Here is a 27329-nt window from a genome sequence, read left to right as displayed (position 1 = left end):
GACAGGAGGGGTGGTAGGGACAGTATATAAAGGAACCGATCCTCTCTATTCTCCTCCTGCAATCAACAGCTTCTTCTCCTATCCCTCCTGCCAACATTCAGTGGCTGCAGGAGGAAACTGTTCATTATGCTATTCAAAATAAAAAAAATTGATATTCTGAACCATTTTATTTCATTGTGGCCAGTTACCAGCTCATTCAAGTGGCCCTCGCTCTTCGAGAGGTTGAGCACCCCTGGTCTAAGCCCCGATGAAGGGAAGTATTGAGCTCTCTGCTTTCATCCTTTTCCTTTTCACATTATTTAAGACTACCGCAGGGACCTACCCCAGGGACACACCCCCCCCCCCCCCCCCCCGAGGATACCCTGGCTGATATAAAGCAGCCTCTAAAATCTGGACTTAAAGCGTTCATACTTTTGGATCCAGCACACTACCAACAAGTCTATGGTCAAAATGAACATTTACAGTACATGGGTGGTGCAATGATGTCCTGGCAGGTGGATCAGTACTATACATTATTTCCTCTTGGGACATCATGCCCATCAAAGGTATCAACAGAAAAAAGAACAGATGTATCCAGGGCTTTTTTTCTCAGAGAATAGGTGCAGGAACTCCCCCTTCTGAGTCACTCCTTGTCTCCACCCGCTACCCACCCCTGAGCATCGACCATTAGTTCCACCCCTAACCCACCTCTCAGTACCGCCCATTTTGGAGAATACAGAACCAAGTATTATTTTGTGGAGCTAAGTAATTGGTATGGAATTTGTCAATGATAACATGAAAAGTAGTACAGTAGAGCCCCTACAGCCAGCAGAAATAGATGCCCCAGCAACAATAGATCCCTCCACAGCAATAGACCCCCCCCCAACAACAATGGATCCCCCACAACAAAATACCACCCCAGCAGCAACAACAGAACTCCCAACAGCCAGCAGTAAAAGACCTCTTCCTCAACAGAAGATCTATCCTGGCAGGTGGATCAGTACTCTACATTATTTCCCCTTGGGACATCATGTCCAACAAAGGTAGCAACAGAAAAAAGAACAGATGTATCCAGGGCTTTTTTCTCAGAGAATAGGTGCAAGGACTCCCCCTTTCTGAGTCACTCCTTGTCTTCACCCGCTACCCACCCCTGAGCACCGACCATTAGTTCCACCCCTAACCCACCTCTCAGTACCGCCCATTTTAGGGAATACAGAACCAAGTATCATTTTGTGCAGCTAAGTAATTGGTATGGATTTTGTCAATGATAACATGAAAAGTAGTACAATAGATCCCCTGCCGCCAGCAGCAATAGATGCCCCCGAGCAACAATAGATCCCTCTACAGCAATAGACTCCTCCCAACAACAATGGATCTCCCGCAACAAAATACCACCCCAGCAGCAACAACATATCTCCCAACAGACAGCGTTAATAGACCTCTTCCTCAACAGAAGATCTCTCCAAGTAACAAATGACCCCTCAGCAACGTAAGACCCCCCTCAGCAACAACAGCCCTTCCCCATGCAAAAAATTTGATCTCCTCCAGTAACAATAGATCCCACCAGCAGCCAGCATCAATAGACCCTCCAGCGCATCCCAGCACACCTTGCCATTATATACATTCAGTGCTGGAACTGGATTCCCAGTGAAAAAAAATCCTTGGATGTATGTAATAATGGCGAGGTACAGAATATTATACAGTATATATTAATAATCTTTTCTGAAATTCCATCTCCAAAGACAATTTACATCAGGCCAAAAATCACAGAAGGCATGTATGTTATTAAAGCGGAACTTCTCTCTTTCAATCAACATGAACTATATTAATCCTTCTTCTGGTACCATTAGTAACTTAGTAACTAGATAGGAAGGTATATTATACTTCCTTTTTTTATTCTTTTTTTTTTTACATTTCTTCAGTTGCTTCCTGGTTACTGGCCTAGGCTGTCATACATCCCAGAAGTCTTCAAGGGCTTTTTTGTTTCTTTCACCTGGCGGAGAGGAGGAGGAGGGGCTTTCTCAGCTAAGCACACCCTCCTGTCAGCATTCCAGATGGATTCCAGGAAGTAAATGTTACATGAATCATCTGCCCTTACTCAAGGATGTGCCCCTTCCCTCCAGTCAGCTCTCACTGAGCTCTGCAGTGTGTAACTTAAGCTCCCCGCCCACTGCAAATTGGAAGCTCAGACAAGCCATATACATTCTGCACTTTGAATGGCTGTAGAGAAGAGAAAACTGCAGATAAACAGGTACAAGTTACATAGGAGGATTTGTTTCATCTCTCATGTGTATCACCCGAAACTTTTTTTTTCTAATAAAGTGAGGAAGTGTTGGAACCCTAATCAGATTTGTATTTCTATTGGATCAAGCCACAATGATACACTGCCACTGCAGACCAATTTAGCCCTAAAACTGGCCTTCTAGTGAATTCTGCCCTGTTATAGTAACAAACTGTATGCTGAAGACCTGAAGAAGGGAGGTCTTTTCCTTGAAACGTGTTGGATGTATTTAATGGGCAGGTAGAAATTAATTTTTTTCTCTGTGCCCTATTCACACCACAATACTGGTGTGATATGTTGTGTGGTGCTGCATGGAAAATGCAAATATGCTGCAGTGTATCTGCAGTGCACTGGATGCAGAACAACTCACTGGGCACTTAAAGTGGTTGTAAAGGCTCCAGGTTTTTTACCTTCATGTATTCTATGTATGAAGGTAAAAATCCTTCTGTGTGTAGCATTCCCCCCCCAGCCCTCCTAATACACACTTAAGCCCCATCTCGATCCAGCGATGTGCACTGGAGTCTCGGCTATCCCGGGACTCCCTCTTCTCATTGGCAGAGACAGAAGCAGGAGCCATAGGCTCCCACAGCTGTTAATCACAGCCAGTGAGCCAATGAAAAACTGGCCTTCTAGTGAATTCTGCTCTGTTATAGTAACAAACTGTATGCTGAAAACCTGAAGAAGGGAGGTCTTTCCCCTGAAACGCGTTGGATGTATTTAATGTTCTTAATCAATAAACATTTTAAGGGCGTGTTCACACTATGTGCGGTGACTGTCATTTTACCACACTGGATACACATTAGTCACTGCAAAGGCAGGTAGAAATTAATTTTTTTCTATGTGCCCTATTCACACCACAATACCGGTGTGATATGTTGTGTGGTGCTGCATGGAAAATGCAAATATGCTGCAGTGTTTTTGCAGTGCACTGGATGCAGAACAACTCACTGGGCACTTAAAGTGGTTGTAAAGGCTCCAGGTTTTTTACCTTCATGTATTCTATGTATGAAGGTAAAAAACCTTCTGTGTGCAGCATTCCCCCCCCCCAGCCCCCCTAATACTCACTTAAGCCCCATCTCGATCCAGCGATGTGCACTGGAGTCTCGGCTATCCCGGGACTCCCTCTTCTCATTGGCAGAGACAGAAGCAGGAGCCATAAGCTCCCACAGCTGTTAATCACAGCCAGTGAGCCAATGAAAAGAGAGAGGGGCGGGGCCAAGCCGTGGCTCCGAGTGTAAATTGACACACAGAGCAGCGGGTGCCCCCATAGCAAGCCACTTGATGTGGGGGCACCCAACAGGAGGGAGGGGCCAGGAGAACCTGCGGGGGACCCGAGAAGAGGAGGATCTGTGCTGCTCTGTGCAAAACAGTTACACAGAACAGGTAAGTAAAGACATTTGTTATTTTTTCGTTAAAAAAAAAAGCCTTTAGAATCACTTTAAGGTGGTTATAAAGGCTCAATGTTTTTTACCTTCATGCATTGTATGTATGAAGGTAAAAAAAACCTTCTGTGTGTAGCTGCCCCCCCCCGTGCCCCGGGACACACAGGGAAGAAGTCCCCATGCTTCTTCGGAAATCGCAGCCCGCATGGGAACCGAGGTTCCCAGTACGGTTGTGATTTCCAGTGCGGGCGGCGTGCCATTAGAATTAATGGCACCCGCATTCCTCTGTGCGGGTGGTGTGGCTGCAGGTTTTTGTGCGGGCCCCGCAGCGACACCACCTGCACAGATGTGAACCTAGCCTAATGCAGGCCATACATGGGTCGAATTCTGCACGGTTTTTAATCCGAAAATCAAAAACATTGTTTGCTCGGTAATCCCATGGTGCCATCAATGATTTAAAAAAAATCGGTCGACCAAGTCATAAAGTTCACCCCATATAACAGGCGACCCTTCTGTACCTTCCAGGTCACGGCTCATGCGCATATTCTTTTCGGAAAAACGATCGTACGATTTGACCATCATTGAGTCGAAAATCAGTCGTTTTTCACAAATTTTCCAACATGCCCGATCACCGAAAATAGGAGGAACCACGAAAATCGGCCGGTGCCATTGACCCCACTAACAGAGTGAAAATTGGCCAATTATTCTTAGGTCCAAAAAATCAGTCGGATTTCGACCCATGTATGGCCGGCATAACTGAACAAGCTCATTGGTTACTACGTCAGATTCTATGTGCACCAGTTTTAGAAAATCAACCCCATAGCATGTCTTTCTTTTCCAACCTAACTATGTCACAATGTAACAAAGATGAAAGATGATCACAAACAAAGAACATGCATTGTACTCTATAAACTCAACATGAAAAACATTTTTTTCTTTTCAAAAATATATAAAAAAAAAAATATATATATATACACATGTATTTATTTCAGGTACTTATATAGCGCCGTCCATTTACGCAGCACTTTACATATATATTGTACATTCACATCAGTCCCTAACCCTCAAGGGGTGCACAATCTAAGGTCTCTAACTCACATTCATACATACACATACTAGGGCCAACTTAGGCAGGAGCCAATTAACCTACCAGCATGTCTTTGGAGTGTGGGAGGAAACCGGAGTACCCAGAGGAAACCCACACAGGCACAGGGAGAACAAGCAAACTCCAGGCAGGAGGTGCCGTGGCTGGGATTCGAACCAACGACCCGAGTACTGCCAGGTGGAAGTGCTAACCAGGGGCGGACTGACCATTTGGAAACTCGGGCACTGCCCAAGGGCCCGGGGTCAGTAGGTGGCCCCATAAGATGCCCCTGGTACCTTTTTCATAGGCTTTTTTGAGTTTGGGCAAGGACACAGGGACCCCATGATCCCCTATTGCCCGGGGGCCCCATGAGTTGTCAGTCCGCCCCTGGTGCTAACCATTTAGCCACTGTGCATATAAATATTCTTCTTTAATTTTTTTTTGAAAGCAGACTAAGAGCTTGCTCCTTCCTACCATCTGCTAGGAGACATCAGTGAATATATAAGACAGTTTTTTAGCAGCCAATAACAATGCAGCTATTGTAGAATCAAAAACGACCAGCATGCTTTGCTATCTTAACCGGCAGGGTATCCCTGGGACTTACACTATCTAGACCAATGGAAAGCCATACCCTCCGTAATGGGAGAACAAAGAGGATATTCATGTTTTGATACATATTATCAGTTTAAAGAAGGACTGTAAACATTTTCCATAAGTCAAGATTAAGCATTGTAGCAATCCACAATGAGCCAGACGTACAAAATGACAGCATTACCTGCTTTGGATGGGGGGGGGGGCGGTAACAAAGCCTTAAAAGATGCTCCTCAAAGTTCTCCTGTTCTCCTCTCCCCACATCTAACCAGACACAGAATGACGGGAACACAATGCAACACTGCAGCAAAGCCATCCTGTCTCCCATTGTCTTCTCCCACAGTCCCATTCCTTGCACAGTACAACCGTTAGCAACACAACAGAGCCTCAGACTGAAATCCCATCCCAACGAGAGGAGGGAATATACTGCAGGAATATATCCCAGCATTCCTCGGGCCCTTCAGCTCCCAGCATGCAAATGGATCACCAGAGCTTTAACCCTTTCACGCCCGCTTCCCTTCTATGGAGCTTGGCTTTCAACAACACACCATACTGCCAAAAAAAATTCCAACCGATTTAAAATTTTGCAATTGGTCGTATTTGCAAAAAATATTTTTCCACGCTGTAAAAATATAAATGTCTGCACATGGATTGGCAAGTTCATGATCCGTACTTAGAAAATACTGTAGGTCATGCATTGATAAGGTATCATTTTTTATTTTACAGTTCGTTCATTCTTGTAATAAATTAATTTTTTTTTTTCATTTTTCTATTTTTTACAGTCAAAAACATTCATTGGCTAAATCACACTTATCTTTGGGGACTGTAGGAACTGAAATATACAAAATATGTCGAACCACCTTTATTATTATTATTATACAGGATTTATATAGCGCCAACCAGGCACAGACTGACCATTTGGAAACTCGGGCACTGCCCGAGGGCCCGGGGTCAGTAGTGGGCCCCATGAGATACCCCTGATACCTTTTTCATAGACTTTTTTGAGTTTGGGCAAGGACACAGGGGCCCCGTGATCCCCTATTGCCCAGGGGCCCCATGAGTTGTCAGTCTGCCCCTGGCGCCAACAGTATAACGGGAGACAATACAGCAACAATACAGTTCAATACAAGAGGGATAGGAGGGCCCTGATCCTGTGAGCTTACAATCTATGCACAAAGGCGCAGTATAGAACACCAGAACTGGTCTTTTAAGGATTCATTTTCACTTGAGTCTCTGTTTCAAATTCAAGGGATGCAAAACCCCCAAAAAAACAAAACCCACCACCTGATTTAAAATAAACAGGCTATGATGATTTCTATCTCTTTAGTAAATAAGGCCCTGTACCTGCTTGTAAGAGAAGGGGGGCATGCACCATAAAAAATTTTGAATAAAGTTATTTTACCATGAAAATACAATCAAAATGGTAATATAACTTTGCAAAATTCAGACTAAATTTTTTTTTTTTTATCTAAAGCTTTTTTTAGAATTTAGTGACGAAGGACATGGATGCTTAATAGCTTAGCATAGTCAATGATTTCAAGCCAACATTGTTTTAACAGTATTTATTCTAACAGGATTAAAAAAAGATAATCAAACGGCACAACAGATTAATTTTTAGCCTACATGTGGTTATTCGTAACATTTCCACTGGCATTAATTTATTTACGCTTAATTGACTTCCAAAAATTCACATCTCATTTATTAACATGCCCTTGTTTTTTCTCAATCTACCCTAGGCCCTTTGTACAAAATTCTTCAATAACACAAGAGACTATTTTTTAGCATACACCTGGTTGCCAGTATTCACCGGTACCAGTACTCATTTTTTTATATTTATTTGACCTCCAAGATGTTCACATCTCATTCAATAAAATGCCCTCGTCTTTTTTCTTACTCTACCCTTCTGCCTTCGTACAAAATTCTTCAACAACACAATCATTTTTAGACTACACCTGGAACATTTCCAGCCGTATTAACTTTTTTAACCTTTTTGACTTCCTAGAAGTTCACATCTTATCAATTAAAATGCCCTCTTTTTTTCTCAATCTACCCTTCTGCCTTCATACAAAATTCTTCAATATCACAACAGATGCAATTTTAGCCTACACCTGGTTACTTACAAAATTTCCACCAGTATTCATTTTTTTAGTCCGTATTTGATCTCCAAGAAGTTCACATCTTATCAATTAAAATGCCCTCTTTTTTTCAGTCTACCCTTCTGCCCTCGTACAAAATTCTTCAATACCACAACAGATGCAATTTTAGGCTTCGCCTGGTTACTTACAAAATTTCCACCGGTATTCATTTTTTTAATCCGTATTTGATCTCCAAGAAGTTCACATCTTATCAATTAAAATTACCCTTTTTTCTCAATCTACCCTAGGCCCTTGAAGGGTAACTTCTGCCTTTGTACAAAATTCTTCAACAACACAACAGATTAATTTTTAGCCTACACCTGGATACTTAGAAAATTTCCAATGGTATTCAATTTTTTATCCTTTTTGACTTCCAAGAAGTTCACATCTCATTCAATAAAATTCCCTCCTTTTTTTCTCAATCTACCCTTCTGCCCTCGTACAAAAAATTCTTCAATACTACAACAGATGCATTTTTAGCCTTCGCCTTGTTACTTACACAATTTCCACCGGTATTCATTTTTTAAATCCATATTTGAACTCCAAGAAGTTCACATCTCATCAATTAAAATGCCCTCTTTGTTTCCTCAATTTACCCATCTGCCTTTGTACCCTCAATTTACCCTTCTGCCTTTGTACAAAATTCTTCAACAACACAACAGATTCATTTTTAGGCTACACCTGGTTACTTAGAAAATTTCCGGTGGTATTCAATTTTTTATCCTTTTTTACTTCCAAGAAGTTCACATCTCATTCAATAAAATTACCTCCTTTTTTTTCTCAATCTACCCTTCTACCCTCGTACAAAATTCTTCAATACCACAACAGATGCATTTTTAGCCTTTGCCTGGTTACTTACACAATTTCCACCGCTATTCATTTTTTAATCCATATTTGAACTCCAAGAAGTTCACATCTCATCAATTAAAATGCCCTCTTTGTTTCCTCAATTTACCCTTCTGCCTTTGTACAAAATTCTTCAACAACACAACAGATTCATTTTTAGCCTACATCTGGATACTTAGAAAATTTCCAATGGTATTCACTTTTTTATCCTTTTTGACTTCCAAGAAGTTCACATCTCATTCAATAAAATTCCCTCCTTTTTTCTCAATCTACCCTCGTACAAAATTCTTCAATACCAAAACAGATGAATTCTTAGCCTTTGCCTGGTTACTTACTCAATTTTCACCGGTATTCGTTTTTTAATCTGTATTTGATCTCCAAGAAGTTCACATCTCATCGATTAAAATGCCCTCTTTTTTTTTCTCAATCTACCCTTCTGCCTTCGTACAAAATTCTTCAACAACACAACAGATTCATTTTTAGCCTACGACTGGTTACTTATACAATTTCCACCGGTATTCATATTTTTATATTTATATGACCTCCAAGAAGTTCACATCTCATTCATTAAAATGCCCTCTTTTTTTTTCTCAATCTACCCTTCCCCCTTCGTGCAAAATTCTTCAATGGGAAACAGAAGCAGAATTCACCCAACCATTTGGAACTAATGTTGCTAAGTATAAACAGAAGCACGCTCGACCTACATATGAGTACAGGCATAGGTAGAGAGGCATTTATTACAATCTAATTGTTTTCTCACACAAAATGTTACAGCAAATGTCGTTTCCCCCCCCCCCCCCTATTAACATCAAAAAATCCCTTTTTTTGAGAGAGATCGCATCAATACATTTAAGGGTCAGCCCCACAAAAATCCTTACTATGCCAGCTTGGTACTACCGTGTGCCTGTAAATTCTTCCCTTGCTCAAATTTAAAAAAAATGGATTATCGGGCTTCAAAATAATGTTTGAATTTCCATTTTTTATTAGGTATTACCAAAAAAACAGACATAAAGCGAAAAATGCGCTCAATTTATCGTTTGCACCCTAGAATGTGTTCACTTCAAAATAAGGGTTTTAGAATAAAAAAAAAATGCAGAGAATTTTTTTTTTACGGTAACCTGATTCTATGAATAAAATGGAAGACCCATGTTGACATATATATTGCATAGATTTGTAATATGTATATATGTATTTTTTTTATTTTAATGAGTTTCTACTTTTAAATGTTTAATATTTTCTAAACTATACATAGAAGGACATGGAATGTTGATTTTTTTTTTCTTTTTAAGTATAGCATACACGTATATCATTACTTCCCCATGCCCCCTGTATATTTTTAAATCAAATAAAAAAATGCAACATATAGGCAGGGGCTGCATTAAAGATAACCTGTTACCTATGAAGTACACATAGACATGCAGCAATTGATCTCTTAGATTGTAAGCTCCCAGGATCAGGGCCCTCCTCTCCCTCTTGTATTGAACTGTATTGTTGCTGTATTGTCTCCCTTTATATTGTAAAGTGCTGAGCAAACTGTTGGCGCCATAAATCCTGTATAATAATAATAATAATATATAAATCCTGTATAATAATAATAATGCATTACATAGGGTGACACAATTTCACAGGATCTGTCAGTGTCTGTATACTGTTCCTGTGTAATATTAAATACACCCTGGGCATTGCCATGTTGAATATTTTTTTGCAGCATCTAGGCACAGAGCAGAATCTACAGGTCTCACTTCATGCAACTGATAGGTTCAAAAAAAAAAAAAAGCTCTAGACATTAAAAAAAGAACCTAAACTGCTCAATATTTCCCGATTACCAGTCAGTTGCTCTGTACATTTAAAAAGTAAACACAATTTTTCTAACATCTACGCCCGTTTGACATTTTTCTCAACTGACCGACTTGCATTGAGCCCATGTACTACAGCTTTTGCCCCAGGAGACTCTTATACGTAATCGCCGTCAGTTACAGGTGATAAATATGCATTTTGACAATTAAAAAAACCCGGTGTATACGCCTGCCCGATTCTACGATAGCTTCAATTTCTTAGAGATAATGCCATTAGATCAAAATCTCAAACTGAATTCCTGTACAGTATAACTACATTATTAAAATGTTGCACATGAACCATATTTGAAAAAAAAATATAACAGTCATTTATACCTACAAGTGTGAACTTACATTTTCTCGAGGCCTAATCCTTTAAAATATGCTAATGATTTGAGATGGTTATCTCAAAAAAGCATACCCTCAGCTTGTGTTTTAACCACCCATTCGCAAACTATGTAACGCAATTTCAAAATATATAAATATATTATTTTTGCTTATTTCTAGTTAACCTATTTTAATTTCAAGCCCCTCGTCATTTAAAACCAACCTATTATTCTGGCAATTTAAATTAAAAAAAAACAAACACTATTTTTTATCGTCATAATGACAGTATTATGAAAAAGAGCTCACAAGGTAGATTTTTTTATGTTCAAAGAGAAATCATCAACGTCACAATATAAAAAAAAAAAACATACACGCATTCATTTAAAACAGACAGACCCCCAGCATTTTTAATTACAGTAGTTTTACGTTAGGGAGAATTCGGCAATCAAACCAAAGCCTTTTTTTACTCTATTAAAGCAACCTTGGAAATATTACGCAGCTGTAAAATACTTGAAATAGGGGCTAACACGTAGGGACAGTCAACAAACATCCAACGCACGCTGTGACCCATTTAAGATCATAAAACACCTAAAACACCAATCTCCAGTACGTCAGCCACATTACTTTACAATATTTTCTATTTTCAGATCCCATCATAGACATTATTTGACTATCATATCACCACAGAACGAAAAAAAAAGATCATTCCAACAGATACAAGAACCACAACCACTGCACTTTAATTTTGGAGGGTTAAACTATTAGAAATATTTTACTGCTACCCAAAATAGGCCAAAATACGAGCATGATTTAATTTTCTTCAAAGGGCAACATTTAAAAATATATATGAGGGCTTTGGTCACATATATCTTTTTTTTTTTTTTTAGTATCCAACTGGAAGACCCCCCAAAAAAAACCACAGCCTTTTATGTACTAATAAATTATGTCGAAAGCAACAGTGAGCCATTTTTAATTTTCTTCAAAGGGCAACATTTAAAAATATATACGAGGGCTTTGGTCATATAGATCTGGTTGTTGTTTTTTTGTTTTCTTTTAGTATCCAACTGGAAGACCCCCCAACAAAAAAAACACGGCCTTTTATGTACTGATAAATTATGTCGAAAGCAACAGTGAGCCATTTTTAATTTTCTTCAAAGGGCAACATTTAAAAATATATACGAGGGCTTTGGTCATATAGATCTGGTTGTTGTTTTTTGGTTTTCCTTTAGTATTCAACTGGAAGACCCCCCAACAAAAATACCACGGCCTTTTACGTACTGATTAATTATGTCGAAAGCAACAGTGAGCCATTTTTAATTTTCTTCAAAGGGCAACATTTAAAAATATATACGAGGGCTTTGGTCACATAGATCTGGTTGTTTTTTGTTTTGTTTTTTTTTAGTATCCAACTGGAAGACCCCCAACAAAAATAGCACGGCCTTTTACGTACTGATAAATTATGTCAAAAGCAACACTGAGCCATTTTTTGTGAACAATTTTGGCAAGTAAATACAATTTTGTGTCAAATCAGGGTACAAAAAATGTCTGTAGGGTGTTTCCTTTAATAAGAATTGCAGATTGTTTTTTTTTTTTTGTTTTTTTTGCCTGTCCTATATTTTTCAGATACCAGGCGATATTTGTACTAGCAAAATTTATCATCTGTACAGTATGACATCAAACGCGTGATATACTGATTGAGAAATTTTTACTTTTGGTGTTGTGAATCTGTGTTTGCTTTAAACAGCCCACTGCAGATTGCACATTTTTTTTATTACCGTGTTTTTATCAAAGGGTAGATTCGACAAGCTTACTCAAGTATTTTTTTTACCTTATTAACCAACTCTAGTGATTCAACTAACATTAAAATGGGAATTATTCCATAGGAAAAGCCAAACAGGACCCATCATTAAACATGGCCCATACAATATATCCAACACGCTGGCCTTTAACACATTATCAAACTTATATACAATATTTAATATACAGTTCAATGTTACGACCACCATTTTTCACTACGACAACAACACAGCCTGAAAAAAGTCCATTCAACCAGATGAAAACGCCCAACGTAGCGTTTTAATGCCTGCCTTGAGTTTGGAGGGTTAAAATATTGGAAATATTTTATGTCTACCCACCGTAGGCCAAAATCCATCATAATATACTTTTCTTCAATAGGCAACAAACAATCTACATAACAATTAACATTTTTTACTTGAATTTTTTTTTCATTGCCAACTAAGAAACGCCCCCACGAAAAATGACACAAACATATTTTTTTTAAATATAATAACAGTTATAAGTCATTAGGAATAATAAGTGATTTGCATTAGCAAATAAATACTATTTTGCGAATGCAGAAAAAAGTGCTAGCTGTGTAATGTATGCTTCTTTGGTTAAAAACCTTTCTGTTTTGACCTCGTCCTAACTTTTTGTAAGTCTGTCTGCGATGTGAAGTGACATCATGGCATTAGGAGCATGATAGGGAAAATATGACACGAAGAGGGCACCTAATTGACTGAGAGATTTCACTTTTGGTGAGTCATGTGAGATCCTATATATAAATATCTATAGCTATCTATATACATATATATTTATATTTAGCAAAAATTAAAAACTGGGAACATGATACGTAAAATATGACATGATACAGAAAATATGACATGATATGGAAAATATGGCATGAAGAGGGCAGCTTTATTGACAGAGAGATTTCACTTTTGGTGACGTGAGTCATGTGAGATCCTATATATAAATATCTATAGCTCTCTATATATCTATATCTATATACATATATATTTATATTTAGTAAAAATTAAAAACTGGGAACATGATACAAAAAATGTGACATGATATGGAAAATATGGCATGAAGAGGGCACCTTATTGACTGAGAGATCTCACTTTTGGTGACGTGAGGCATGTGAGATCCTATATATAAATATCTATATCTCTCTATATATCTATATACATACATATTTATATTTAGAAAAAATTAAAAACTAGGAACATGATACAGAAAATATGACATGATACAGAAAATATGACATGAAGAGGGCACCTTTATTGACTGAGAGATTTCACTTTTGGTGAGGTTAGTCATGTGAGAACTTATATATAAATTTCTATAGTTATCTATATATCTATATACATATATATTTATATTTAGCAAAAATTACAAAACTAGGAACATGATATGGAAAATATGACATGACGAGGGTATCTTATTGACTGAGAGATTTCACTTATGGTGATGTGAGTCATGGGAGATCCTATATATAAATATATATAGTTATCTATACACACACACACATATATATATATATATATTTAGGAAAACATTAAAACTGGGGGGGTCACATCCCCCGGTTTTGGATTCTTGCTATGCATTGAGGAGGCAGGGCTCTGGTTGCATGCATCAACTATTATAGTTGCCAGTGCTGTCTACCCCTTTTATGAATTTATATATACAGCATATATGTATATCTATATATATATCTATATATATATATCTCTCTATGTATCTATCTATCTATCTATCTATCTATCTATCTATCTCTATGTATATATATATATATATCTGTCTCTCTCTCTCTCTCTCTCTCTCTCTCTCTATATATATATATATATATATATGTCTCTCTCTCTATATATATATATATATCTATATCTCTTTCTCTCTCTGTCTCGCTCTGTATCTCTCTCGGTCTCTGTCTCTGTCTCTCTCTCTGTCTCTCTCTCTCTCTCTATCTCTCTCTCTATATCTGTCTCTCTCTCTCTCTCTCTCTATATGTATATATATATATATATATCTGTCTGTCTCTCTCTCTCTCTCTCTCTGTCTCTGTCTCTCTCTCTCTCTCTATACATATATATCTATATATATATCTCTTTCTGTCTCTCTCTCTCTCTCTCTCTCTCTCTCTCTCTCTGTCTCTCTCTCTCTCTATATATATATCTGTCTCTCTCTATCGGTCTCTGTCTCTCTCTCTCTCTCTCTCTCTCTCTCTCTCTATATATATATATATATATATACATATACACACACACATATATGGGTATACATGTATTGTCATTTATTTTACTTTCGCTTCCTCTCTCAACTCCTCTAAATGGTAATACCAGCCAAATGCCATCTGTAATCTAAAAAAACACTTGCAGATACACCGGATCTTGCAAATCCCTCAAAAACTTTTTTTTTGTTTAAAAGAACATATGAGTTGCTCCAATATAATTAAAGAAAACTGTAAATAGGATGGCTGACAGGGTTAAAATTTAAATCTCCCACTTTCTATCCTTTACCCCAGTTTCCTCCCCCACAACACCAATACAATGAAAGGACAGACCCAAATTAAATACCCTCACATTTTAATATCTATATACTGCCTTCCAGGGAATAAGTCAGTATATACTCTCTATCATGGATCGGTGCTGTGCTTGAAGGCCATGCTACAAAAACGTTTGTATTCCATGTGATTAACATACTTTAATTACCAAAATATAGCTTAGATCTCGGGGTACAATCACTGTGTCCACCCAATTATTTAGGCCTGCATGTAACTCATAAAGGAATGCAGTTACTGACCAGGATGGTCAGAATCTAATATTTGATATAGCTGTTAACATATCTATCTAATTATAATAGAACAAGGGTTATGTGCAGATGTTTTATTGTTAAACATATTAAATTTACTATTTAATTTAAAAAAAAAAAGATTGAAAGTTGAACCAATAAGCCTGTGAGCCCTAGTTATAAAGGGAAGCATACAACGTAACCTGATTAATGTCGTTTTGTTTTTTGTTTTTTTTTACCTACTCTGTATATTTTATACTCACTTTATATTTAATCTATTGACCTTTTTATTATATTTTCTTAACCAATATAAAAGAGCTTCTCTTTTTATTCTATTTCCCTCCCTTCAAACTCAAAAAGTTGTGGTTAAAAGAGTAAACGTCATATAAGCTTGTGGAACGGCTTAATAATGACTGTTGAGGGGTTCATTGTAAAATCTCAGGGCCTAATTAAATTGTGACCTAAGGAATTAGGATACATGAGTAAGGGTTGGGCGCCTGCAGTACACACAGGGTTAAATTTAGATTTTTTTTTTTTATTGTACCGTCCTGCATATTAGCTCTTGCATGTCACCTTTTTAACTAAGTAGTTACAATAATAACTGTCTGACTACTCTGGATATATTCTAGTTTACATAAAAATTACTTTTAAACCCAAATATGATCCCTGGGACTGTTCAGATTTTATGTTTTATAGATTTTTTTTTTTAACAGTAAAAGTTCTTACTGGCTATTTTTAAAACTTTGTGTGTCTTTTGCAGATATATATATATATATATAGACAAAACATAACTCATCATAACATTTAATATATATCATTGCTTGAAAAGAATTGTATTCTAAAATGTAGATTTTTTTTTTTAACAGTAAAAGTTTTTACTGGCCATTTTTAAAGCTTTGTGTGTCCTTTGCATATATATATATATATATATATATATATATATATATATATATATATATGGACAAAACATAGCTCATAACATTTAATATATATCATTGCTTGAAAAGAATTATATTATAAAATATAGATTTTTTTTTTTAACAGTAAAGGTTTTTACTGGCCATTTTTAAAACGTGTGTTTTTTGCATATATATATATATATATATATATATATATGGACAAAACATAGCTCATAACATTTAATATATATCATTGCTTGAAAAGAATTATATTATAAAATTTAGATTTTTTTTTTTAACAGTAAAGGTTTTTACTAGCCATTTTTAAAATGTGTGTTTTTTGCATATATATATATATATGGACAAAACATAGCTCATAACATTTAATATATATCATTGCTTGAAAATAATTATATTATAAAATATAGATTTTTTTTTTTAACAGTAAAGGTTTTTACTGGCCATTTTTAAAACGTGCGTTCTTTGCATATATATATATATATATATATATATATATATATATATATATGGACGAAACATAACTCATAAATTTGATATATATCATTGCTTGAAAAGAATTATATTATAAAATTTAGTTTGTTATTTTTTAACAGTAAAAGTTTTTACTGGCCATTTTTAAAACTTTGTGCATCCTTTGCATATATATATATATATATATATATATATATATATATATAAATATATATATATGAAAAAAACATAACTCATAATACTTAATATATGTCACTGCTTGAAAAGAATTATATTATAAAATAGTTCCACTGTAACCCTTTTATCCCTAAAGACAAGATAAATACAACGTACCAGCTAATTTTTTTTATTTGTTACGTACCTCGTTTGACGTAGATCTATTTATAACCCAAAAATATTCCTACCATTTGAAACACACACTAGAAATTAATCATTTCAATCTCTATATTACTTGCCTATTTTTTTTTACAGGTTAAAACATCATCTATTGAGATTTTTCATAATTTTTTAACTACACCAATCATTTTACACATTATAGTTATTTAATTTAGTTCAGGAACCCAAAATCACCCCTTGCCTAGTTTGGCCCTAAGGATTTCTTCAACACGTAATTTTTATGGGCAAAAGGTCAGTGGCAAGGGATATAGATTATATAAGTTTTATTTCAGTTAAAACATTTGAGGATTGTGGCTTAAAGAGTAAAATGTTTTCATAGTTATATTTACTGTTTAAACAATCTCATAATGACTATCGATGGGTTCATCGACACACCATGGGCCCTATAATTAGGATAACTTTAACACTGGCTGACCTCCAGCAGCATCTATAGGGTTAAATTAGAGATATTTGCACTAGCTACAGTCTATTAATTCCCTTTTGGATATTTACCCCTTGAAGAGGTGGGTACATTGATAACGTCTAACTTACTGGTTTAAATCCCATATTGGCAATAAACTGCTATATAGACCTAGCTAAGACCTCTGAGATTCTCAAGGATTTATGTTTTTTGTTTTTTTGTTTAAGTTTTTGCACTAGTTACATTTTAGTAATTCCCTTTTGGATATTTACCCCTTGACTAGGTGGGTACATTGATAATTGTCTAACTTACTGGTTTACATCCCCAATTGGCAATAAACTTCTATATAGACCTAGCTAAGACATCTGAGACTCTCAAAGATTTATGTTTTTATTTTTTGTAAAGTTTTTGCACTAGTTACATTTTAGTAATTCCCTTTTGGATATTTACCCCTTGACTAGATGGGTACATTGATCATTGAGCAACTTACTGGTTTAAATCCCAAATTGGCAATAAACTGCTATATAGACCTAGCTAAGACCTCTGAGACTCTCAAGGATTTATGGGGGGGGGGGGGGTTGTAAAGTTTTTGCACTAGTTACATTCTATTAATTCACTATAGGATGTTTACCCCTTGAATAGGTGAGTACATTGATAATCGTCTAAATTACTGGTTTACATCCCCATCTGGCAATAAAACTGCTATATAGACCTAGCTAAGACCTCTGAGATTCTCAAGGATTTATGTTTTTGTTTTTTTTTGTAACGTTTTTGCACTAGTTACAATCTATTAATTCCCTTGACTAGGTGGGTACATTGATAATTGAGTAATTTACTTGTTTATATCCCAAATTGTTCAAAAAAACTACTACATAGCTCTATAGCTAAGACCTCTAAGACTCCTAAGGATTTCTATGTTTTTTTTGTAAAGTCTTTATTGCCCATTACAAAACTTTATGACTTTTAATTTATATATATATAGATAGATAGATAGATAGATAGATAGATAGATAGATAGATAGATACACATGTGTATAAAATTAAAAGTCATAAAATTTTGTAACATCTATCTATCTATCTATCTATCTATCTATCTATCTATCTATCTATCATCTATCTATCTATCTATCTATCTATCTATCTATCCAATAATATCTATCTATCTATCTATTTATATATATATATATATATATATATATATATATATATATATTTGCCTTTCATTTCTATTTCTATCTATATATATTACAATACAGAAAGTTTATTATACATCTCAGCCTGCATGCATTTCCTTCATACAATTATGTTATGATATACAACTACGTTGTATTTCAGCATGATAACCCTTGTCCCCTGAGGGCAACTTTTTTCTGCGTTACCTTTTTTTTCATATACACCATACAACATGACTCTTATACATGAATGTATAAGTTCATGACTTGTCCTGGAACCTTTCTTTTTTATTACTTTCCCATAACATACAAATGCATAGAAATATAATTTATGGCGGGGTCAATCGTATTTAATTTCAGTGTTATAATTTCATGTATTTTGATTAATTAACTTTGATCACTAATCCAGAATAATACTCTTAGGTTTGATGCTTGCAGCCCTTTATATGATACATTTTATGGGGATAGGATAGCTACAAGGAATATCATAAAAACATTTCTTAAAATGCAACTTATTGTTAAAATCCAAAAAAGTACTTTTTGTCGTTAATATAACATACCCACAAAAGTCATCAACTTAAGTTGCAAAGTCAAGGCATGATTTAATGACATGCGATTCTTTGTTATGAATGGGGGCAGGCATCCCTCGTCATACAGAATATGTATACCGTCTCTTGATTATTGCTTTTTTTCACTAGAATTGCTTTCTAAGTCTTCATTAATATCTATCTACATATATATATATATATAATATATCTGCTTTTGTGTTAACAGGATTATAACATATATTATGAAAATGTCTAAATATATGGGCATGATCGTATTTTTCATAGGTCTGCTTTGCTGGGGGGGGGGGGGGGGTAAACTACATATTCAGATCAAACTGGCTACATGAGAATATGCATACTGTCTCTTGATTATTGCTTTTTTCACTAGAATTGCTTTCTAAGTCTTCATTAATATCTATCTACATATATATATATATATATATACACACATACATATATATATATATATATATATATATATATATATATATATATACATATCTATCTACAAATATATCTATATCTATCTATCTACAAATATATCTGTATCTATCTATCTATCTATCTATCTATCTATCTATCTATCTATCTATCTATTTATCTATCTATCTATTTATATATATACATACATTACCTGCATTATTACTGCCCAGGATTTATGTTTTGGGACTTTTTGGTGTGATAATGGCCTCAAACTCTCATATACAAAAGATTTTGGCTGTCCTGGTTTGATTAATAAACCTGCTTTTGTGACAACAGGATTATAACATATATTATGAAAATGTATAAATATATTGGCATAATCGTATTTTTCATAGGTCTGCTTTGCTGGGGGGGGTAAACTACAGATTCAGATCAAACTGGCTACATGCTGGCTATAAACAGCATAGTGGCAGCACAGTAGCTAATTGGTTAGCACTTCCCCCTGGCAGCGCTAGGATCGTTGGTTCAAATCCCATCCACGGCGCCGCCTGGACTTTGCATGTTCTCCCTGTGCCTGCGTGGGCTTCCTCCGGGTACTTCGGTTTCCTCCCGAACTCCAAAGACATGCTGGTAGGGTAATTGGTTCCTGTCTAAATTGTCCCTAGTATGTGTATGTATGAATGTGAGTTAGGGACCTTAGATTGTACACCCCTTGAGGGTTAGGGACCTTAGATTGTACGCCCCTTGAGGGTTAGGGACCTTAGATTGTACGCCCCTTGAGGGTTAGGGACCTTAGATTGTACGCCCCTTGAGGGTTAGGGACCTTAGATTGTACACCCCTTGAGGGTTATGGACTGATGTGAATGTACAATATATATGTAAAGCGCTGTGTAAATTGACGGCGCTATATAAGTACCTGAAATAAATAAACATTCTTTATATTTATTGTGTCTATATAGTGAATGACAACAACGTAATACTTTTTTTAACTATTAAAAAAATGTATTTAGCGCGTGTTAAATATTTAAAATGCTTGTTTGCTCAACTCAGAAAAGACTTTGTTGGCTGTTATAAATGTATCTATTCTTGATATTTAAAAAAAAAGTTATCTATTCAAAACTCTTCCAGCTGTTTAAGTGGACTTGTTTTTTCAGTGTTTTCCTACTAATAACTGATAGATTTGTATCTACATAAGCTCTCTTAGATATTTCAGATACTTCTTTTTCCCTATAGACCTCACATGGTTTGAGAAAAGGCCCTTCTTATGTCATATTACCTCTTCATCATAGGGCTTCTTCCTATTTACAGTAAAGTTGTCAAAATGTAAGTGTTCTGAAATGGCTTAAAAAAATGTCAGATATTGCTTGTGCTTTTTAAATGAAAAATCAGACTTTTTTTTTTTAGGCTTGTAATTGGACATCTAACACTTTTTATAGAGAGCAGCCAATCAGCTGCCTAGACACTACTCGGAGTTGTACCAGTCAGTCGTTTCCTCGACACATGACCTTGCCGATAATAACTTTGTTAACGCTTTGTGGCGTCAACTATGACACCGGCTTGCCCAGCAATAGTAGAAATAATTGGGAAATTTGGGAAATACCCTTTGCTTAGTAGAGACTATGGGAGAGATTTACTAAAACTGGAGAACTCAGAATCTGGTGCAGCTGTGTATGGCGGCCAATTGGCTTCTAACTTCAGCGTGTTCAATTAAGCTTTGCTAATAAAACCTGAAAGCTGATTGGTTTCTACGTACAAGATTTTGCACACTCCAGCTTTAGTAAATAACCCCCTATATGTACATATGTAATATGCTGAGGGGTGTGGGCGAGGATGGCTTTCTGTGAAATAAACATTTTACTTGTAAAATATATTGTTCCGTGATCACTAATGGGCGGTTGGTGGCCGGAATATTATGCATTTTATGGATCTGACTTTTAGATGAATAAATAAAAGCATCAGAAGTTTTAATGATAGTGGATGCTTTGTCATATACACACCTTAAAAGTCCCATTCATTTCTTTTGGCCTTCAATCTTCAATAAGAGAAATAATTAGTAGGTTGCAGCACATCCAGATGTGATTTTGAAGGTATTTCTAATTTAAAAATGATCTCTCTTAAAAAAAAAAAAAAAAGGTCTGTACCCATTGACTTCATGAAAAAGGGTGCTTTACCCACCTAAGAAAGGTCTCTCTTTATTAACAGGGCAGGTTGTTATCTAATTGAATGAATACATTAAAAATGGTCTCTCTTAAAAAAAAAAAAAGCACCTTTTCCAAAAAAAAAAAAGTAACAAAAAAAAAAAGGTCTGTACCCACTGACTTAATGAAAAAGGGGTCTTTACCCACCTAAGAATGGTCTCTCTTTATTAATAGGGCAGGTTGTTATCTAATCGAATGAATAATTTAAAAATGGTCTCTCTTAAGAAAAAAGCACCTTTTCCAAAAAGAAAAGAAAAAAAAAAGGTCTGTACCCATTGACTTAATGAAAAAGGGGTCTTTACCTACCTAAGAAAGGCCTCTCTTTATTAATAGGGCAGGTTGTTATCTAATCGAATGAATAATTTAAAAATGGTCTATTAAAAAAAAAAAAAAAAAAAAAAAAGCACCTTTTCCAAAAAAAAAAAGTAACAAAAAAAAAAAGGTCTGTACCCATTGACTTAATGAAAAAAGGGTCTTTACCCACCTAAGAATGGTCTCTCTTTATTAATAGGGCAGGTTGTTATCTAATCGAATGAATAATTTAAAAGTGGTCTCTCTTAAAAAAAAAAAAAAGCACCTTTTCCAAAAAAAAAAGTAACAAAAAAGAAAGGTCTGTACCCATTGACTTAATGAAAAAGGGATCTTTACCCATCTAAGAAAGGCCTCACTTTATTAATAGGGCAGGTTGTTATCTAATCGAATGAATAATTTAAAAGTGGTCTCTCTTAAAAAAAAAAAAGCACCTTTTCCAAAAAAAAAAAGTAACAAAAAAGAAAGGTCTGTACCCATTGACTTAATGAAAAAGGGATCTTTGCCCACCTAAGAAAGGCCTCACTTTATTAATAGGACAGGTTGTTATCTAATTGAATGAATAATTTAAAAATGGTCTTTAAAAAAAAAAAAAAAAAAAGCACCTTTTCCAAAAAAAATAGTAACGAAAAAAAAAAAGGTCTGTACCCATTGACTTCATGAAAAAGGGGTCTTTACCCACCTAAGAAAGGTCTCTCTTTATTAAAAGGGCAGGTTGTTATCTAATCGAATGAATAATTTAAAAATGGTGTCTCTTAAAAAGATAAAGCACCGTTTCCAAAAAAAAAAAAGGGTCTGTACCCATTGACTACCCACCTAAGAAAGGTCTCTCTTTATTAATAGGACAAGTTGTTATCTAATCGAATGATCAATTTCCGCCGATTACCTATTAAAAAAAGATCTACATACTAGAAAGCCAAAATTTCTATTTTAGAAAGTTCTGACAGTCTCTTTTCCTTACTTGTTGAAAGCTGCTTCTTCGTGTATTTCAGCTGTCACCTCTCAACTGCCAATTAATATATTCATTTCTGATGAATTCTGATCAATCATTAATATTACCTGCATGGCATGGGATGGAGGATTATCGCGTTGTATGGTCAGGAGATGACTTGGGCAACTGGTTACATTTACTCATCTATAATTACATAGAAAGTTTATTATTTTCAATGTATTTGTACCTTTTATTCGCTTAATATTCAGCAAGGATTGTGTTGTTATTCCCTAAAAGTACACTGCAGCCAATAGGAATGATTGAGCATTAAAAGGCATATCGGGGGGGTACTTCCATCCCCTAGCACAGGGCTGCACTGTTACAGGTCCAGGGGCGGACTGACCATTTGGAAACTCGGGCACTGCCCGAGGGCCCGGAGTCAGTAGGAGGCCCCATGAGATGCCCCTGGTACCTTTTTCATAGGCTTTTTTGAGTTTGGGCAAGGACACAGGGGCCCCATGATCCCCTATTGCCCAGGGCCCCGATGAGTTGTTAGTCCGCCCCTGTACAGGTCCTTAAACCTCGACAATTCATAAACAGCATAGGATACATAAAAGGCATCAGCTGAAGTTACCTTCGCATGGTAAAATGATCAGGAAGATACAGAAATTAGGCAGCTAAAGTTCTATGCTAATTCTGACTTTTTTTTGCAAAAGTCGATATTGGCCCCGCCCCCACATTCCCAAGACTCTGTGTTGGACGGCTTCATTATCCTTCATTATGTCAGAAAGGCTTGAGAGGCAGAAGGTGGGCAGGGTCAAGTTTTAAGCAAAAAGTCCAGATCTGCTTTGAACTGCCTATAGCTCTGGATCTACTGCTCTTTCTTTCTTTTTTTTTTGACATGCGGTTTCCACAGAATGGCATCCTTTGCTTTTATGGGGTTTTTTTTATAGGTTAGTGAGAGATTCAATTCAAAGCTACAGGATTCTTGTAATCTGGTCTATTGGGTATCTTACTGCTCGTTTGGAGGCATTTCTGAACCCTGACCATACATGACATCATCCCTCTGCATCCATCAATCTCTTCTGGGCTCCTGCTTAGTGTCTTCCCACATTTCCGATTTTATGTCCCCTCTAACAGCCCCACCTTCTAACAGCCCCACCCTCACCCTCTAACAGCTCCACCCCCACCCTCTAACAGCCCCGCCCCCACCCCAATATTTGCTGTCCTATGTTCTGCTCCTCCATACCCTTCTGTGGGTGCCTATTGCCACATACAGCTTGGTTGATGGGATCCCACCCATGGGAGCTGCAAACGGTCCGGAAAGAATAAGGAACTAATAGTGGAGAACTAAAAAGGAACTAATAATGGAAGACTAATAAGGAACTAATAATGGAGGACTAATAAGGAACTAATAATGGAGGACTATAAAGAACTAAAATTTGAGGACTAGTAAGGAATAAATTGGTTGATGGGATCCCACCTAGAACCTGCAAAAGATCCAAAAAGAATAAGGAACTAATAATGGAGGACTAAAAAGAACTAACATTGGAGAGCTGGATAGAGAACATATTGGAGGACTTTATCATAGCTATAACATTTCCTAAGCCAATGGGGTTCATTTACCAAAGGCAAATAGACCATTCACTCTAATAATGGAGGACTAATAAGGAACTAGTATTGGAGGACTGGTAAGGAATTAATATTGGAGGACTAATGAGGAACTAATAATGGAGGAATAAAATTAACTAACAATGGAGGATTAAAACAAACTAATACTGGAGGACTAACAAGGAACTAATACTGGAGGACTAACAAGGAACTAATATTGGAGGACTAATAAGGAAATAATAATGGAGGACTAACAAGGAACTAATAATGGAGGACTGATAAGGAACTAAAAATGGAGGACTAAAGAGAACTAATATTGGAGGACTAAAGAGAACTAATATTGGAGGACTAGTAAGGAATATATTGGTTTATGGGATCCCACCCAGAAGCTACAAAAGATCCAAAAAGAAAAAGGAACTAATAATGGAGGACTAATAAGTAACTAATAATGAAGGACTAAAAAGGAACTAAAATTAGAGAGCTGGATAGAGAACATATTGGAGGACGTTATCATAGCTATAACATTTCCTAAGCCAATGGGGTTCATTTCCTGAAGGCAAATAGACGATTCACTCTACAAGGGAATTGCACTTTCCCCGCAGCTTAGTAAATTCCGCTGACTTCCATTCTCTGGTAATGTGCGAGCAATAAAGTCTGGACACACGGCCGCGCCCATAGTAAAAATATTGAAATGTTTTTGTTTTTTTTCCTCCTATACACACGATCGGCTATTCCATGCTGAGTGAAATTTGCAGCATTCACTAAGCTCTGGGGGAAAATTCCCTGACAACGTGCAACTTCTCAGCCTAGTTGCCTTCAGTAAATCAATCTCCATGTGAAGTGTATAAAGCTTAGAAAACCCCAATCCACATGGATATAGTATAGACGGTGCACTCTGCAAGGGCATTTCCTCCAGAGCTTAGTAAAGGAGGTAACGCTTCAGAATCACCTGCAAGAAAAAAAAAAAAAAATTTTGATTGCACATAATTGGATGATTCCTAGATAGTAAGCTCCCAGGATCAGGGCCCCCCTATCCCTCTTGTATTGAACTGTATTGTTGCTGTATTGTCTCCCTGTATATTGTAAAGCGCTGAGCAATCTGTTGGCGCTATATAAATCCTGTATATTAATAATAATAATTAAATCCTGTATAATAATAATATATAAAATATAAATCCTGTATAATAATAATAATTTAATCCTGTATAATAATAATAATAATAATAATATATAAATCCTGTAATATAATAATAATAATAATAATATATAAATCCCGTATTATAATAATAATAATAATAATATATAAATCCTGTATAATAATAATAATATATAAATCCTGTATTATAATAATAATATATAAATCCCGTATAATAATAATATATAAATCCTGTATTATAATAATAATATATAAATCCTGTATAATAATAATAATATATAAATCCTGTATTATAATAATAATATATAAATTCTGTATAATAATAATATATAAATCCCGTATAATATTAATAATAATAATATATAAATCCTGTATAATAATAATAATATATAAATCTCGAATAATAATCATAATATATAAATCCTGTATAATAATAATAATAATATATAAATCTCCAATAATAATAATAATATATAAATCCTGTATAATAATAATCATAATATATAAATCCTGTATAATAATAATAATAATATATAAATCCTGTATAATAATAATCATAATATATAAATCCTGTATAATAATAATAATAATATATAAATCCTGTATAATAATAATAATAATAATGATGGAAGCCAACAGAGCTTCTGCTCATTTACTAAGCTCTGGTGCAAATTCCCTTGCAGAGCGCAGCTGTACTTGCAAAGTGCACCGTCTATTTGCCTTTAGTAAATCCACCCACATCTGTATTTGCTATACGGTGTAAAGACTGATATAGATTGAATGCTTTCATTGGCAGAACTACAACTCCCATCATTTAGAGGAAGGAAATTTCATCGTATGTTGTAGTACAAAGAGCCCCTCGGTAACAGTTTCCATTCTAACTTCAGTCAATCTTCGTTTCCTCCTTTTATCCCCGATCTGTTCATTTGTGCCGTCACTAACAATGTACGTCAGCCAGCAGCATGTAAAGCACACAAAACTGGAGGCTTACCCCGATCGTAGGCTTTGTTCACCATCCTTGCTGCCCGTCCCCTTCACAACTTCTCGCTCCTTCCCTTCTCGGAGTTCTTCATCACTCTGCACGGCAGATACTCCGAAAAACACAAAACACATCTACAATCAGATCACTCAGAAACTGGCACATCTCACCTTTATTTTAACTCATTCAAGATAAAGTTGGATTAAAAGCAGTATTACACCCAGAATCAAACATTTCTTGTATTGCAGCTTACCAGTTCTTAGATGTGGTGGCTGCATTCGTTTTCTTTTTAAGGCTTTTTTCCCCTTCTGTTTCCACCTGGTGATCTTGGCCAGTAACACATCTCTGGAAGGAGGGGTGTGTTAGCTGTATGGGCAGTACAGTGGCTAAATGGTTAGCACCAGGGGCAGACTGACAACTCATGGGGTCCCTGGGCAATAGGGGATCATGGGGCCCCTGTGTCCTTGCCCAAACTCAAAAAAGCCTATGAAAAAGGTACCAGGAGCATCTCATGGGGCCCCCTACTGACCCCGGGCCCCCGGGCAGTGCCCAAGTTTCCAAATGGTCAGTCCACCCCTGGTTAGCACTTCCACCTGGCAGTACTAGGCTCATTGGTTAAAATCCCAACCACAGCACCACCTGCCTGGAGTTTGTATGTGCTCCCTGTGCCTGTGTGTGTTTCTTCTGTGTGTTAGACATATGCTCAGCACAGTGGCTAAATGGTTAGTACTTCCCCCTGGCAGTACTAGGGTCATTGATTCGAATCCCAACCACGGCAACACCTGC

General features: G+C 36.1%; 1 protein-coding gene across 1 annotated transcript in view; it reads right to left on the bottom strand.

The window, feature by feature from the left end:
* The window catches only part of HSD17B12 (hydroxysteroid 17-beta dehydrogenase 12), a 229022-nt gene extending 202427 nt beyond the window's left edge, over window positions 1–26595 (bottom strand). The window contains exon 1 of the mRNA XM_089663878.1: window positions 26556–26595. Coding sequence (XP_089520004.1) covers window positions 26556–26580 — 25 coding nt within the window. The 5' untranslated portion in view covers window positions 26581–26595. The remainder of the gene's footprint in view (window positions 1–26555) is intronic.
* Window positions 26596–27329: the final 734 nt, after the last annotated feature.

This window comes from Staurois parvus, unplaced genomic scaffold (genome assembly GCF_062004578.1).
Source record: "Staurois parvus isolate SC_StPar_1 unplaced genomic scaffold, SC_StPar_1.0 ptg001795l, whole genome shotgun sequence".
In the NCBI taxonomy this organism is placed as follows: Eukaryota; Metazoa; Chordata; class Amphibia; order Anura; family Ranidae; genus Staurois; species Staurois parvus.
The sequence above is the reverse complement of the archived record's forward strand: the minus strand, read 5'-3'. Positions and strand labels throughout refer to the sequence as shown.